We start from the raw sequence: 13,367 nt of genomic DNA, 5'->3' as shown, positions 1-13,367 counted from the left end.
CTTAAAATAAAACACAGGAGATCTTTCTAGTCCAGTTACTCAATTACTTTTCGGCCACAGCAGTCTTTGTTCAAATGAATTGTATATAGAACCTCTGACATATAACACAGAGGAAAGTAGAACTGTTTGGTTAAGGGGGAGGTGAGAAGTTGGAGCCTCACCACCTCTAGCTCTCTATGGCAATCACTAAGCCACAGAGCCCCAAATGGCCACAGGGACCAGTTTGCAAACCACTGGTCTGTAAGGCCACTCTCCTGTCCAGTATTCTGATTCTATCCACGCTCGGGCATGGGGGAGCATGCCCCCAGTCTGGACGGCACTCCAAGTGTCTTAAGTACAGAACTAGAGAGTTGAGGAGGTCACTCCCTAGAGTGTGCTGGGGTGGGCCCAGGGTGCTGGAGAGACCTGGTCTCTTATCCCAGAAGGGTCAGCTTGCATAACTACACCCTGCCCCCAGAGGCTCCCCCTTCTCCTACCTGGGGACAGAGCACCTGCCTGGGGAGGGTATCCTTCAGGTCAAGGTATCAAGGCCAGCGGAATTAGGGCCAAAGAGTAGCAGCTGTGGCAATGGAGACACGGCAGGTGTTCTTTGAGGTGACCAACCCCACCCCCACCCCAACATACACACCTCTTCTTTCCCCTCTGCCTCTCCGTTGAGCCAATGGCCTATGTAGTAAGCAACCAGCTGTTTACTAGCCTGGTCCAAGAAATGCCAAACTATGAAATTGGACCCATGAATCAGAAAATAGAGTCTGTCAGCATTACTTTTTCTTTTCTGCCCCCTTACCCGGTCACATGTATTTAGGAGATGGAAGGAGAAAGTGAGAGTTCCAGGTTCCAGAGACAGGGCAGTAGGCCAAGTGCCCAGGCTGCCTCCCCAGTCCTCATCTTCTCTGTCCCTATCAGGTTTGACATCCTGGACCAGGAGATGAAGACGTTGATGATACAGATTGACGGCGTGAACCTTGCTGCCAACAGCCTGGTAGACAGCAGCCACCCTCGCAGTGGGGAAGTGAAGCGGTACCAGGACCACCTGAACAGCAGGTGGGGTGTGGGTAGGGCTGGGGGCTGAGGGCATCTTCTCTGGGCCACTGACACACCCTTGGGGTATGGCCCCAAAGTCAGGATTCCTGCTAGGCACTGTTGGGTTTGTACCCTCCAAGCTCCTGTCTTTCTCAGTCACAGTCTCCTTCTGACCATGGACTGTAGCAACAAGGGGTGGACAGCGCTGCACTCACCACACAGGGTAGGGTTTATCCTGTGTGATGGAGAAACGTTCTGAGCGCACTTGTAGTTAGAATCAGGCCATAAGGCACTCATGCCACATTTCCCCAGACATTCGTAGGCAGGAAAAATTGCTTTCTGAGAGCTCTTAAGTACTGTCCATAAAAGAGAGCTCCTGCCTGTGCCAAAATGCAGCATCTATAATGAGGCTGGCTTGAATGAGCAGGAGAATTAGCAGGAAGCCTTGAGCACGCTTTGTGGCTGGAACAAAAAACAGCCCCTAAGGAACCTTTAGAGAGGGGGTGCTTTCTGTCCAAGGCATAATTGCCATGAGTTCCTCAAGGATCTCTGAGGATAGCGCATGCCTGTGTTCCCCTTTGTTACCTTGGGCCCTGCACACACAATACCACATGTTTACCACCTCCCTGTTGCCCCAGTTTCTTTCCCCACACTTATGTCGGGGCTTTGCTCTGCCTGAAGCAATCTGGGAGGTGGAGTTAGGTAAGACCCCGTTGTACTAAAAAAAAAAAAAAAAAAAAAAAAAGGGCTCAGCCTAATAGAGACTCTGGTGGGGGCCCAGTGGGAGGCAGAGGGTGACAGGAATACTTCAGAGTCGCTAGAACAGGACCGATTATCTCAGCATCTAATGACAGAGACTGCGGTCAGGAGATTCCTCTGTAATGTGAAGTTTGTGCAGAGGAGGAAGATGACTTTTTGATCTTCTTTAGGCTTGGACATAATGGGTGTGTGTGTGTGTGTGTGTGTGTGTGTGTGTGTGTGTGTGTGAGAGAGAGAGAGAGTGTGTGTACAAGTGTGTGTGTGCGTGTGCGTGTAAGACAGGAAGAACTTGTCAGTTATGTATCTGTTGCCTTCATGAGAATGATCTTCATAAATCCTGAAGCTGTGAACCATCCTAAGTGAAATACGTCAAGGCACTTGCCATCCTTAGGTGAGAGAAAACCTGAGGCGTGAAATGGTAAGATGGTTTTCTCGTTAAATCTGAGAGTTTAAACGTACCTGCGAAGTCATCTAATCTGGCTGACTACTCCAGACCGCTGTTCTTGTACAGACACTTACAGGGGTGGGTAGCTCACCCCTTCACCATGCAGCCCACCCCATTTGGAGGCAACTCCCTTGGTTAGAAGGTCTGACCTCCTAGTGAATGGAAATCTCCTTCCTTGAAATTTGTAGACCTTGGTTCTGGCCCTGCCCTTTAGAGAAATAAAAACTTATTATGAGTCTTCTTTCACGTGATAGCTCTTCAAATATGTATTTTTTAAACAACTGTGATTCTTCACCTCTGCCCACAGCCTACCCCCATGCCACTGCCATTCTCCCTACCAGAGAGCATTCTCGTCCAACTCTACATTCCAAATCAGGCCCATCCTTTAGACCAGTTCAGGTGCCTCTTTTTCCCAGTGTCCAAGATGAAAACCGTTCTTTCCCTCCTTTGTACTGGTTCAGAGCTTTATAGTCTACCTTCCATTATAATTACTTTTATCCTGAAGAACTTTCCTGCTAGACTAGAAGCAAATGAAGAGCAGTATCTTTACTGCCCACAGTGCTTTGAGCACCAAGCATATAGTTGAGCTTTCCTTTGTTCGGAATATTCTCTTTCCAAATATCCACTTGGCCACTACTAGGAGTTTATCCAAAGGATACAGGAGTGCTGATGCATAGGGGCACATGTACCCCGATGTTTATAACAGCACTGTCAATAATAGCCAAATTATGGAAAAAGCCCAAATATCCATCAACTGATGAATGGCTAAAGAAGATGTGGTTTATATATACAATGGAATGCTACTTGGCAATGAGAAAGAATGAAATCGTGCCATTTGTAACAACATGGATGGAACTGGAGGGTATTATGCTAAGTGAAATAAGTCAGAGAAAGATATCCTATGTTTTCACTCATATGTGGAGTTTGAGAAACTTAACAGAAGACCAGGGGGAAGGGAAAGGGGGAAAAATAGTTTCAAACAGAGAGTGAGGCAAACCATAAGAGACTCTTAAATACAGAGAATAAATTGAGGGTTGAAGGGGGTGGGGGGAGGGGAAAATAGGTGATGGGTATTGAGGAGGGCACTTGTTTGAATGAGCACTGGGTATTGTATGCAAGTTATGAATCATGGGAATCTACTCCCAAAACCAAGAGCACATTGTATACTCTGTATGTTAGCTAACTTGACAATAAATTATATTTAGAAAAAAATAAGTAACAGGATGCCTGGGTGGCTCAGTTGGTTAAGTGTCTGACTTTGGCTCAGGTCATGATCTCACGGTTTGTGGGTTTGAACTGTGCTTCGGGATCTGTGCTGAAAGCTCAGAGCTTGGAGCCTGCTTCGGATTCTGTGTCTCCCTCTCGCTCTGCCCCTCCCCCACTTGTACTCTGTCTCTGTCTCTCAAAAATAAATAACAGAAACATTAACAAAAAAATTATTTTAAGAAAATGAATAAATGTTAAAAAATAAAAAAGTAAAGAATAAAATGACAAGAAATATGCAAAGTGAATGTGAAGGAAGCAGAACAAAACTTGAAAAGGAAGAGAAGTATGCCATATTCTTTGATAGAAGGACTTACCATGATAATAATGTCAAAACAAAGCCTTATGTATTTAAGGCCCGAAAATCCACACACACACACACACACACACACACACACACACACACACACACGGCTTACTCCCTTATATTATTCAGACTCAGCTTATTGGAACAGCCTTCACTGACCACCCAGTTGAAAACATCACTACCTACTTCCTACCCAGCCCCTCTGCCTCTATCTCATTATGTTGCTTTACTTTTTCATTGTACCTATCACCACTTGATGAATTATGGACTTACTTATCTGTCTCTGCTCATTCAAATGAGAGCAAGTACTTTGCTTTGTTCATTGCTATGTCCCTAGAGCCTAGAACAGTGCCTGGCAAAAGGCACATGACAGTTGCATGATAAATATTTAGTGAATGAGTGAACAGGGACACAACTGAAATCTCTTCTGCCAGGCTTGGCCCATATGAGTCATTCAAGCACTTACTGAATAAGTGATTACCTTCATACGCTGTATACATTCCATTTTTTTAATGTTGATTTTTGAGAGAGAAAGCGAGAGCGAGCTGGGGAGGGGCAGAGAGGAAGACACAGAATCTGAGGCAGACTCCAGGCTCTGAGCTGTCAGCACAGAGCATAGTGTGGGGCTCAAACCCTTGAACCGCAAGATCATGACCTGAGCCAAAGTTGGAGGCTTAATGGACTGAGCCATCTACACACCCCAATTCCATTTTTTTTTTTAATGATCTTGGCCCAGGACCAAACCTGAACTTCTGACTGGCCTCACCAGGGCTGACTGGAGTGGTTCTGTCAGCTTCTTCCATCTTAGAGACAGTGAAGCAGGAGCAACTAGACTTAATTCCCAGCCCATCCTCTCTGTGGTCTCTGCTGGTGGCTGTGGTGAGGCCACACCAGGAAAGGCCTAGAAAATCACCACAGAGCTTCTTGCATGGAGGCAGAGAATTTCCCAGGAATCAGGGACTTCTCTGTCTAGGAGAGAAACTCCAAAATTTTTGGGCTCTTGCTCTTCTCTGTCCTGGTATTCCCAGTTCCTCCTAGCCTATCTCCCACTTCTCTTTGCAGACCTCTCACCCCTCTTTAGCAGCTGTTGTCACACCTTGGGAGTACCCACCTTGCCCTCTCCCCAGGCCATTTGCCTAGTTGCTCAGCCTCCTTCCCCCAGGTTCTGAGTAAGAGGAGTAAGATACTCAGGACCCAATCCTTAGATAGATCAGTACAGTGGTGGTGCTGGAGAGCTGCTCATTGAGATTCAACTCTGATGTCCACCACAAAACCTGCCCCCATCACCCCCATCACCCTCACAGTGTCCTTAGTTCTCTCTGCTTGGTGTACATAGTACTTTATACCAGTTATTTTGTGAGCTTGTCTTAATTTCTCTCTAAATCATACACTCCATATGGTGCATTCTGACTATGACTGTGTTCTCCCAACAGCTAACATAATACTTATTATACCCTGTGGGTATTCAAGAAAGATGAGCTCAGCAAATGAGCACTCAGCACACTCTTAAGTGCTTCCATATTACTTACTTATTACATATTACTCAGAATGAGTAAACTTGGGTCCAAGGAAAGGGTCTCTGGTGGCCTCGGCCCATGCTGATGCCCAGCTCTTTAGAAGAAGCTTACTGGGGGCTGCAGACCAACCCCAGGTTCCAGAACATCTGCCAGACCTTTGCGTATTTCCCATTTTCATTCTGGCAGTGCATCTTAAGGTCAAGATTATATTATCCATTTCTCAATTATAATCCCAGTTTCTCCCTTCCTCTTCCTCCTCCTCCTCCATATGGCCACTTTTATTTTCTTTTGAGAGAGAGAGAGAGAGAGAGAGAGAGAGAGAGAGAGAGAGAGAGAGTGTGTGTGTGTGTGTGTGTGTGTGTGTGTGTGTGTGTGTGTGTGTAGGAGAAGGGGAGAGGAAGATGGGGAGAGAGAATCTTAAGCATGCTCCATGCCCAGCATGGAGCCTGACTCAGCATGGACCCTGGGATCATGGCCTGAGCTGAAATCAAGAGTCAGATGTTCAACTGACCGAGCCACCCAGGCACCCCAGGCCTCTTTTCTTTTAGAAACAAGGTGACCTTTGGGGCGCCTGGGTGGCTCAGTCGGTTAAGCGGCTGACTTCAGCTCAGGTCATGATCTCGCGGTCCGTGAGTTCAAGCCCCGCGTCAGGCTCTGTGCTGACAGCTCAGAGCCTGGAGACTGTTTCAGATTCTGTGTCTCCCTCTCTCTGACCCTCCCCCGTTCATGTTCTGTCTCTCTCTGTCTCAAAAGTAAATAAACGTTAAAAAAAAAAAAAAAAAAAAAAGAAAGAAACAAGGTGACCTTTTTAGGCCTTGGGCACTGTGAACATGGTCTTAGGCATCTGTATGGTTCCTTTAGGGCCACTGGCACCTTGTGTCCTGAAATTGCCTTTAAGTTGATAAATGTAAGGTTTCTAATTATTTTCAGCATTGCAAAAAATCTGGGCAGGTTATATGTTTGCCCAGAATTCAACTACATAACCAAACTAAGCGTCATGGTCATTCCTTAACTTCTGGTTGGAATCTCGCCTCCTCCTGATGGAAATATCCGATTGGCAGTCTATATTATCTTGGGTAAAATTGGATAAATGAATTTTACTCATCACAGTTTGTTGGGTAGATGATTTTCTTTGGTGTGCAAGATCTATGGAGAGAGACTCTGCTGGGAATCTGGGTAGGGATGCCCTGTGGGAAGGGTTAAGGAAGTGGGTTTCTGTGTCCCCCTTGGCAGGTGGCTGGCATTCCAGACAGTAGTGTCAGAGCGGCGGGAGGCAGTAAACTCAGCCCTCCGGGTGCGTAACTATTGTGTGGACTGTGAAGAGACTAGCAAGTGGATTGAGGACAAGATGCACGTGGTCCGGTCCACAAAGGACCTGGGCCAGGACCTGGCAGGCGTCATTGCCATCCAGCGGAAGCTGTCGGGGTTGGAGCGCGACGTGGCCGCCATCCAGGCCCGCGTGGGTGCCCTGGAGCGTGAGTCGCAGGAGCTGATGGCATCTCACCCTGAGCAGAGAATGGACATTGGCCAGCGGCAGGCATGTGTGGAGCAGCTGTGGAAGGACCTGCAGGAAGCCCTCCAGGAGCAGGAAGCCTCGCTGGGTGAAGCCAGCCAGCTGCAGGCCTTCCTGCAGAATCTAGATGACTTCCAGTCCTGGCTGTCCATGGCCCAGAAGGCCGTGGCCTCCGAGGACATGCCCGAGTCCCTCCCAGAGGCCGAGCAGCTCCTTCAGCAGCATGCGGCCATCAAGGACGAAATTGATGGGCACCAAGAGAGCTACCAGCATGTCAGGGTATCCGGAGAGAATGTGATCCGTGATCAGACGGACCCGGAGTATCTGCTTCTGGCCCAGAGGCTGGAGGGCCTGGATGCAGGCTGGGATGCCCTGTGCCGGATGTGGGAGAGCCGCAACCACTCGCTCGCCCAGTGCCTTGGCTTCCAGGAGTTCCAGAGAGATGCCAAGCAAGCTGAAGCCCTCCTCAGCAATCAGGTAGAGGGAAGCATTCAGGATTGGGAAGTGGGGTTATCTCTCAGGGCAATAGCACTGGTGAGTCTGTGAATGTTCTCAGAGAACAAATTTTGGGGGACTCTCTCTGGCCAATTGGGGGGAAATCCTCTTTGTTCCTTATCATGTGTCTTTTCCAGCCCTGTGTCCTAAACTTTGCCTTCTTCTTGGGTCAGTTACAGGCTGGAGTTGTAAATTTTCCCCTGAGCCATTACCCTTCCATGTGGCTTTAGGCACACTGTTCCTCGGGTGCCGGGGGCCAAGCCTGGGGTTGTCTCTTCCTTGCACAACTCCAGCAGGTCACCATTCATGCTGTAGCCTATATGGCTGCACATGGTGCTACTGCTTGGCAAGTGTCCTCACTGCCCTCTCAGCTTGTCTTCATCCCTTATCTGGAAACTTGCTTCAACAGGAATATACTCTGGCTCACTTGGAGCCCCCAGACTCCCTAGAGGCTGCAGAGGCTGGGATCCGGAAGTTTGAGGATTTCTTGATGTCTATGGAGAACAACCAGGATAAGGTCTTGAGTCCTGTGGACTCTGGAAACAAGCTGGTAGCTGACAAAAACCTCTACTCAGACAAGATCCTAGAGAAGGTGCAGCTGATTGAGGACAGGTACTCTCCACCCCCAAGGTCATGAGGCCAGAGCCAGGTAGGGCTGGTGGTGTTGTGCATGATTCCCAGGCTTAGCCATGTTGTGAACCGCAGCATCCGGCTTCCCTTCCAGGCACAGGAAAAACAAGGAGAAGGCTCAGGAGGCCTCAGCAACTCTGAGAGACAACTTGGAGCTCCAGAACTTCCTCCAGAACTGCCAAGAGGTGAGGCTGCAGCAAGGCAGGTCACTTTGCAGGAGATTCCATTCTAGGATCAAAGTGCCCTAGGAAGTCCACAGGGAGTACACCAGGCTGGCTCAGTCAGAGGAGTGTGCTGCTCTTGATCTCAGAGTCATGGGTTTGAGCCCCACGTTGGGTGTAGAGATTACTAAAAAATAAGTAAATAAACTTAAAAAAAAAAAAAGCCCACAGGATTCCAAGTTGGGAGTCTGGAATTTCATGAGGGAAACTCTGGGTATTTGATAGCATAGGTCATCCTCTAGAATCTTTGGTTCTACAATTCTCTTTTTTCTTTTTTTTTTTTTAACCCTGAATCTACAAAGTCATCTTTTAATTTGTGCAGTCTAGGGCAGGGTTCCTCAAAGAGTGGCCCTAGGGCTATCTATATTAAAGTCACCTAGGGCCCTAGTCAAGGCCAGCTTCAAGAACATGCAACCTGTGCATTCATACAGGACCTGTGTTTAGAAGGGCCCCATGCTTGATTTAATGGTCTGTGGTTGCCATCTTGAAATTCTTAATAATTTTGAGCATTTCCATTTTGCAGTGGGCCCTGCAAATGATGGAGCCAGTCCTGGCCCTCATTAAATGCAAAGTCCTGAGCCCCACTGAGGCCCAGATGAATCAGAACCTTAAGGGGTGAGAGAGAGAGAACAGCATTTTCAACAAACCTCCCATTTGGAAAACTGACTCAGAGGTCCTTGCTCAGCCTGGTGTAAGCCACACTCCTGAGTCCCTCCATGGGCAGGACTTCTGTGTGGAATGGTGCTTTCTCTGACTTCTTTTTTGCTCCCATCCTCATACCCCTTTCCACCCTGCCCAAACAACTTTGTTTTCATCTACCTCTGCCCTTGGCACCAACCAGGCTTAGTATGCTGCCAGGACATCTTGGAAACATTGGATGCTTATCACGGTTCTTCCCTCATTGTTAAATATAGGATCTGCCCTTGACTTCTTCCTCAGATAACATTTTCTCTGTGTTTATTAATGATTTCTTACCCTACTGCCAAAGGATGGATTTATCTGTCCATCCAGTAAACACTCACTGAGTTCCTGTAATAGGCCAGGCCCTGTCCTAGGTCCTGGAAATATGGAGAGAAGCATAGATATCCCTGGAGTCATACTGCACACAGTCTACTAGGGAAGACACTCAGGTGCTTATGTTTTAACCCTGAGACAACACAGGTTAAGTTGCCTGTGCTGGGAGTTAGGAACCAAGAGCTTTGGAGAGTGGTACTCTGCTGTATTCCTACTTCCTCTCCTTGGCCTTCTTCTGCAGCCAGAGGTGGAGATCAGGACCTGCCCTGAGCCCCTGGCCAAAGAGGTACACTCAGAGATTGTTGGACTCCCGCTTTCTGTCCACAGCTCACTCTCTGGATCAATGACAAGCTGCTAACATCTCAGGATGTCTCCTATGATGAAGTGAGAAACCTTCAAAACAAGTGGCTGAAGCACCAGGCCTTTGTGGCAGACCTGGCTTCCCACCAAGGATGGTTAGATAGCATTGATGCAGTAAGTAAAGCAAATGGTGAGTGGTGGGGGGCTCTCTGCTCAGATGTGCTTACCTGAATAAGCTTCACTCAGGGCATAGACACTATCTGAAGCTTACTGGATGGTATAGAACCTGGAAGTGAAAAACTTCTCTAAATAGTAGCCAAACCTTCAGAGCTCCTGGTATATCCAGCCTTGTAGGGTCTGGTCAGAATTGGTGCCTCCTCTGGGTGGCCTGAGTCTAGAGACAGTCCAGGACAGTGAGAAAACCTGAGTTGGTGCCTCAGCATCTAGTGCCAGGACACCAGTTATCTCTGTTTGCCTTCCATTATTCTCACCAGGACACCAGCACTGTCCCTCCCAAGGGCAAAGGAGTATATGAGATGAGTAGAGTGGCTCAGGGGACCATTGACCCTCATTATTTGGTTGGGCAGGACAACCCCTCATAGATGGGGAGCCAGGGGTCCCCCCTATAACAAGCTTGCCCAAGGACCCAAGTCAAAATGTAGCTGGTGGTAGATCTGAGAATCAGTTGCATTTACTCCTCCCTACTGTGGCTGTCCAGGAAAAAGTAGGAAGAAGCCATGGTGGTTGAAGGTGCAGGCTCCAAGCCAGACTGTCCAACTCCTCAACCTCTCTGGGCCTCAGTTTCTTCATCTGAAAAATGAGGGTAATAACAATACCTAGCCAAGGGATGGTGAGCATTAAAGCACTTAGAATAGCCCTTAGCACTTACTGGGCATATAGTAACTATTGGCTATTATTAGCAACATCTATTTCTAGGCCTATGTCATATTATACTGTACTCACCTAAAAGGGTACATTTATTCAGGTGAAAACCAGGTAAGACACACTCAGTAACTAAAACATATCACAACGGTTAGTAGTGCATAGCCTCTGGGAAAACCATCAAGAGAGGGTAGAGTCCTTTCCATGCTGCTTGTACCTGGATGGATCTTGAATCTTTTTTAATTAAAAAATAATTTAGCATCAGTTGATCCTGGTCTGCAACTCCCCATACTACAATCTCCCTGAGTCCTTTGCCCCAGACATACCCCTCCCTGTCACACCTTCTCCTGAAAATAACTCGGGGCGGAGGGGGGGGGGTGCAGTCTTTGAGATGAGCCTCACCTGAGTTCCAGGCAGATTCTTTGCCTCCCTGACCTCAGTTAACCCCTGGCAACCACTTGGAGCAGGGCTGTTCCGAGGCTGCCTGGCCTCAGAGGGTGAGCCCTCCTGTTTCCCCCACAGGAAGGAAAGCAGCTGATGGAGGAGAAGCCTCATTATTTGGCCCTGGTGTCCCAGAGGCTGGAAGATTTGCACCGGCTCTGGGATGAACTTCAGGCCACCACACAGGAGAGGACCCAGCACCTCTCAGCTGCCAGGAACTCCTACCTGCGCTCACAGACCCACGCCGACCTCAACAAGTGGATCAGTGCCATGGAGGACCAGCTGCGGTCCGATGACCCTGGCAAGGACCTGACCAGTGTCAACCGGATGCTGGCTAAGCTGAAGGCACGTGAGTGGGTTGTAGACTGGGAGTGTTGGAATAGGAGATCTTAGGAAGCAAATGTGCAACCTGAAAGTAAGTACTCCTGTTCCTCTTAGGTGGGCTTGCCTTTATCAAGCAAAAATGTCTCCTGGTTCATAACCCATCTCCTACCCCTTTGTAGTGAAGACAGGGATCCGGGGTTAATAAAAGCATGCACCACAAGTATAGGACAGGTGCTTGTGAGGCAGGAAGGATGAATGGGGGCACCCAGGGAGACTTCCTGGGGGAGGTGGGGCCTTTAAAGATGAATGGGATACGGATGATGAGGAGGATGAGGGGCTATCCAGGTGCCAAGTTTGGTACTGACACTGTCCCCTTATGCCCCAGCGTGTGGAGGACCAAGTGAGTGTGCGGAAGGAGGAGCTGGGGGAGCTGCTTGCCCAGGTGCCCTCACTGGGAGAGGAGGCAGAAGACACAGACGTGAGCATCGAGAAGCGGTTCCTGGACCTCCTGGAGCCCCTGGAGAGGAGGAAGAAGCAGCTGGAGTCATCCCGAGCCAAGCTGCAGATCAGCCGGGACTTAGAGGATGAGACGGTGAGTGGGTACAGACCCCCCCTAGAGGCAGGATGGCTGGCTGCAGCCCTAGGCAGTTTTTCAAGATTTCTTGTCCCCTCATCTCCTTATCTCAGAAAGCCAATGTGATTATTGCATTAAATATGATAGTAAAACCAGTGCTTTTTTTTTTTAAGGGTTTTTTTTTTAATGTTTATTTTTGAGAGAGAGAGCATGAGGGGAAGGGACAGAGAGAGAATCCCAAGCAGGCTCCATACTGTCAGCACAGGGCCCAATGCAGGACTCGATCCCACAAGCCGTGAGATCGTGACCTGAGCTGAGATCAAGAGTTGGATGCTTAACTGACTGAGCCACCCAGGCCTTCGACCAATGCTTTTTGAATGGTAACTCAGTTCTGGATTTCGGGGCAGACAGACTTGGGTTCAAATCCAGCTATGTTACCTGCCCTGTGTGTGACCAGGAGCAAGTCATTTGGAACCTCATAATATCAAACTGTCCCCATCTATAAAATGGGGGCAAAATCCTCATGGGGCGTTGGGAAGAACCGGGAAGACACAGCAGGAAAGAGCTCTGTCTGACCCAGGTGTGTGTGTGGGGAAAAGTTGACCATGACCATCATCAGCTGCCCCTGCCTTCTGGTCTCTACAGCTGTGGGTGGAAGAAAGGCTGCCTCTGGCCCAGTCAGCTGACTATGGCACGAATCTGCAAACTGTACAGCTGTTCATGAAGAAGAATCAGGTGAGTCCTGCTTCACCTGGTTAGTGTCCCCCACCCCCACCCCCACCACCCACCACCCACCACCTCCTCCCTGCCCCTGCCCTTCCCAGGGAGGAACTCCCAGCCTTGACATGCAGAAAGCCAGCAACAGCAGATTATTATTCTCGTTGGTAGCGATGAGGCTCACAGACCCCATAAAAAGAGAAGCTTTGGTGATGGCAGAGAGAATTCTGGGAAGTCCATAGCAGAGCCGGGCTGGTCAGGGGATGTCCAGATGTTTAAGGATTTGGGGGCATTTAGACCCATCAGAGCATACATGAGTGCAGGACCCAGAAGCCCTGGCCCAGGGTTTATTGTGCTTTAAGGCTTCTGTATCCCATGGCCTCCCTGAAAGGAAGCCCATAGCTCCTGATTTCTTTCTCAATAATGACTTGCCCCTCTTCCAGGGCTGAGCCTGGCCCTCAGGGTAAGTAGGACCCATTTCTCCCAACACATGAGAATATTTGTGGGGCTCAAGCCCCATTAGGAAGCCACTAAACTTGGTATCTGAACCTTTGGAACAACATCCACTTGCTGTTCTGCTCTTTCTTAAGCCTGATGACCCTAGTTACTTCTGTGGCCCTGGTGAGACTCCTGGAAGTGAGCAGATGCCATATTTCCTCCTATATCAGGAATACAAGTATGCTCTTGTATCTTCGAAGAAGATACAGCTGCATGGGCTCAGGGTGTCTCTGTGTCCAGATGGGCTGGCCACAGACCGAACTCTTGGGCAGAGAGTTGCCCCTGCTGCCCGGTCTCCTCTCTGGGTCAGGGAGTGGGGGCAGGCACAGCCAAGAGCAATGAGAGTCTGGGAACTTACCCCAGAGAAGAGCAGTGTGTCCCAGAATGCCAGTCAGTATTGCAGCTCCTTGGGGAAGAAAGGTCAGGACAGATAGTACTTCCTCA

At 48.9% G+C, this 13,367-nt stretch overlaps 1 protein-coding gene across 1 annotated transcript in view; it reads left to right on the top strand.

Annotated features, from left to right (window-relative positions):
* The window catches only part of SPTB (spectrin beta, erythrocytic), a 127,577-nt gene that overhangs the window by 88,335 nt on the left and 25,875 nt on the right, over window positions 1–13,367 (top strand). Inside the window, 8 exon segments of the mRNA XM_019451557.2 lie at window positions 907–1,044; window positions 6,548–7,304; window positions 7,732–7,934; window positions 8,047–8,137; window positions 9,515–9,661; window positions 10,892–11,155; window positions 11,520–11,726; window positions 12,354–12,443. Of these exon segments, the coding sequence (XP_019307102.2) occupies window positions 907–1,044; window positions 6,548–7,304; window positions 7,732–7,934; window positions 8,047–8,137; window positions 9,515–9,661; window positions 10,892–11,155; window positions 11,520–11,726; window positions 12,354–12,443 (1,897 nt within the window).

The sequence above is a fragment of the Panthera pardus genome, unplaced genomic scaffold, assembly GCF_024362965.1.
Source record: "Panthera pardus isolate Hobbes unplaced genomic scaffold, ASM2436296v1 HiC_scaffold_24, whole genome shotgun sequence".
NCBI classification, from domain to species: Eukaryota; Metazoa; Chordata; class Mammalia; order Carnivora; family Felidae; genus Panthera; species Panthera pardus.
The sequence above is the reverse complement of the archived record's forward strand: the minus strand, read 5'-3'. Positions and strand labels throughout refer to the sequence as shown.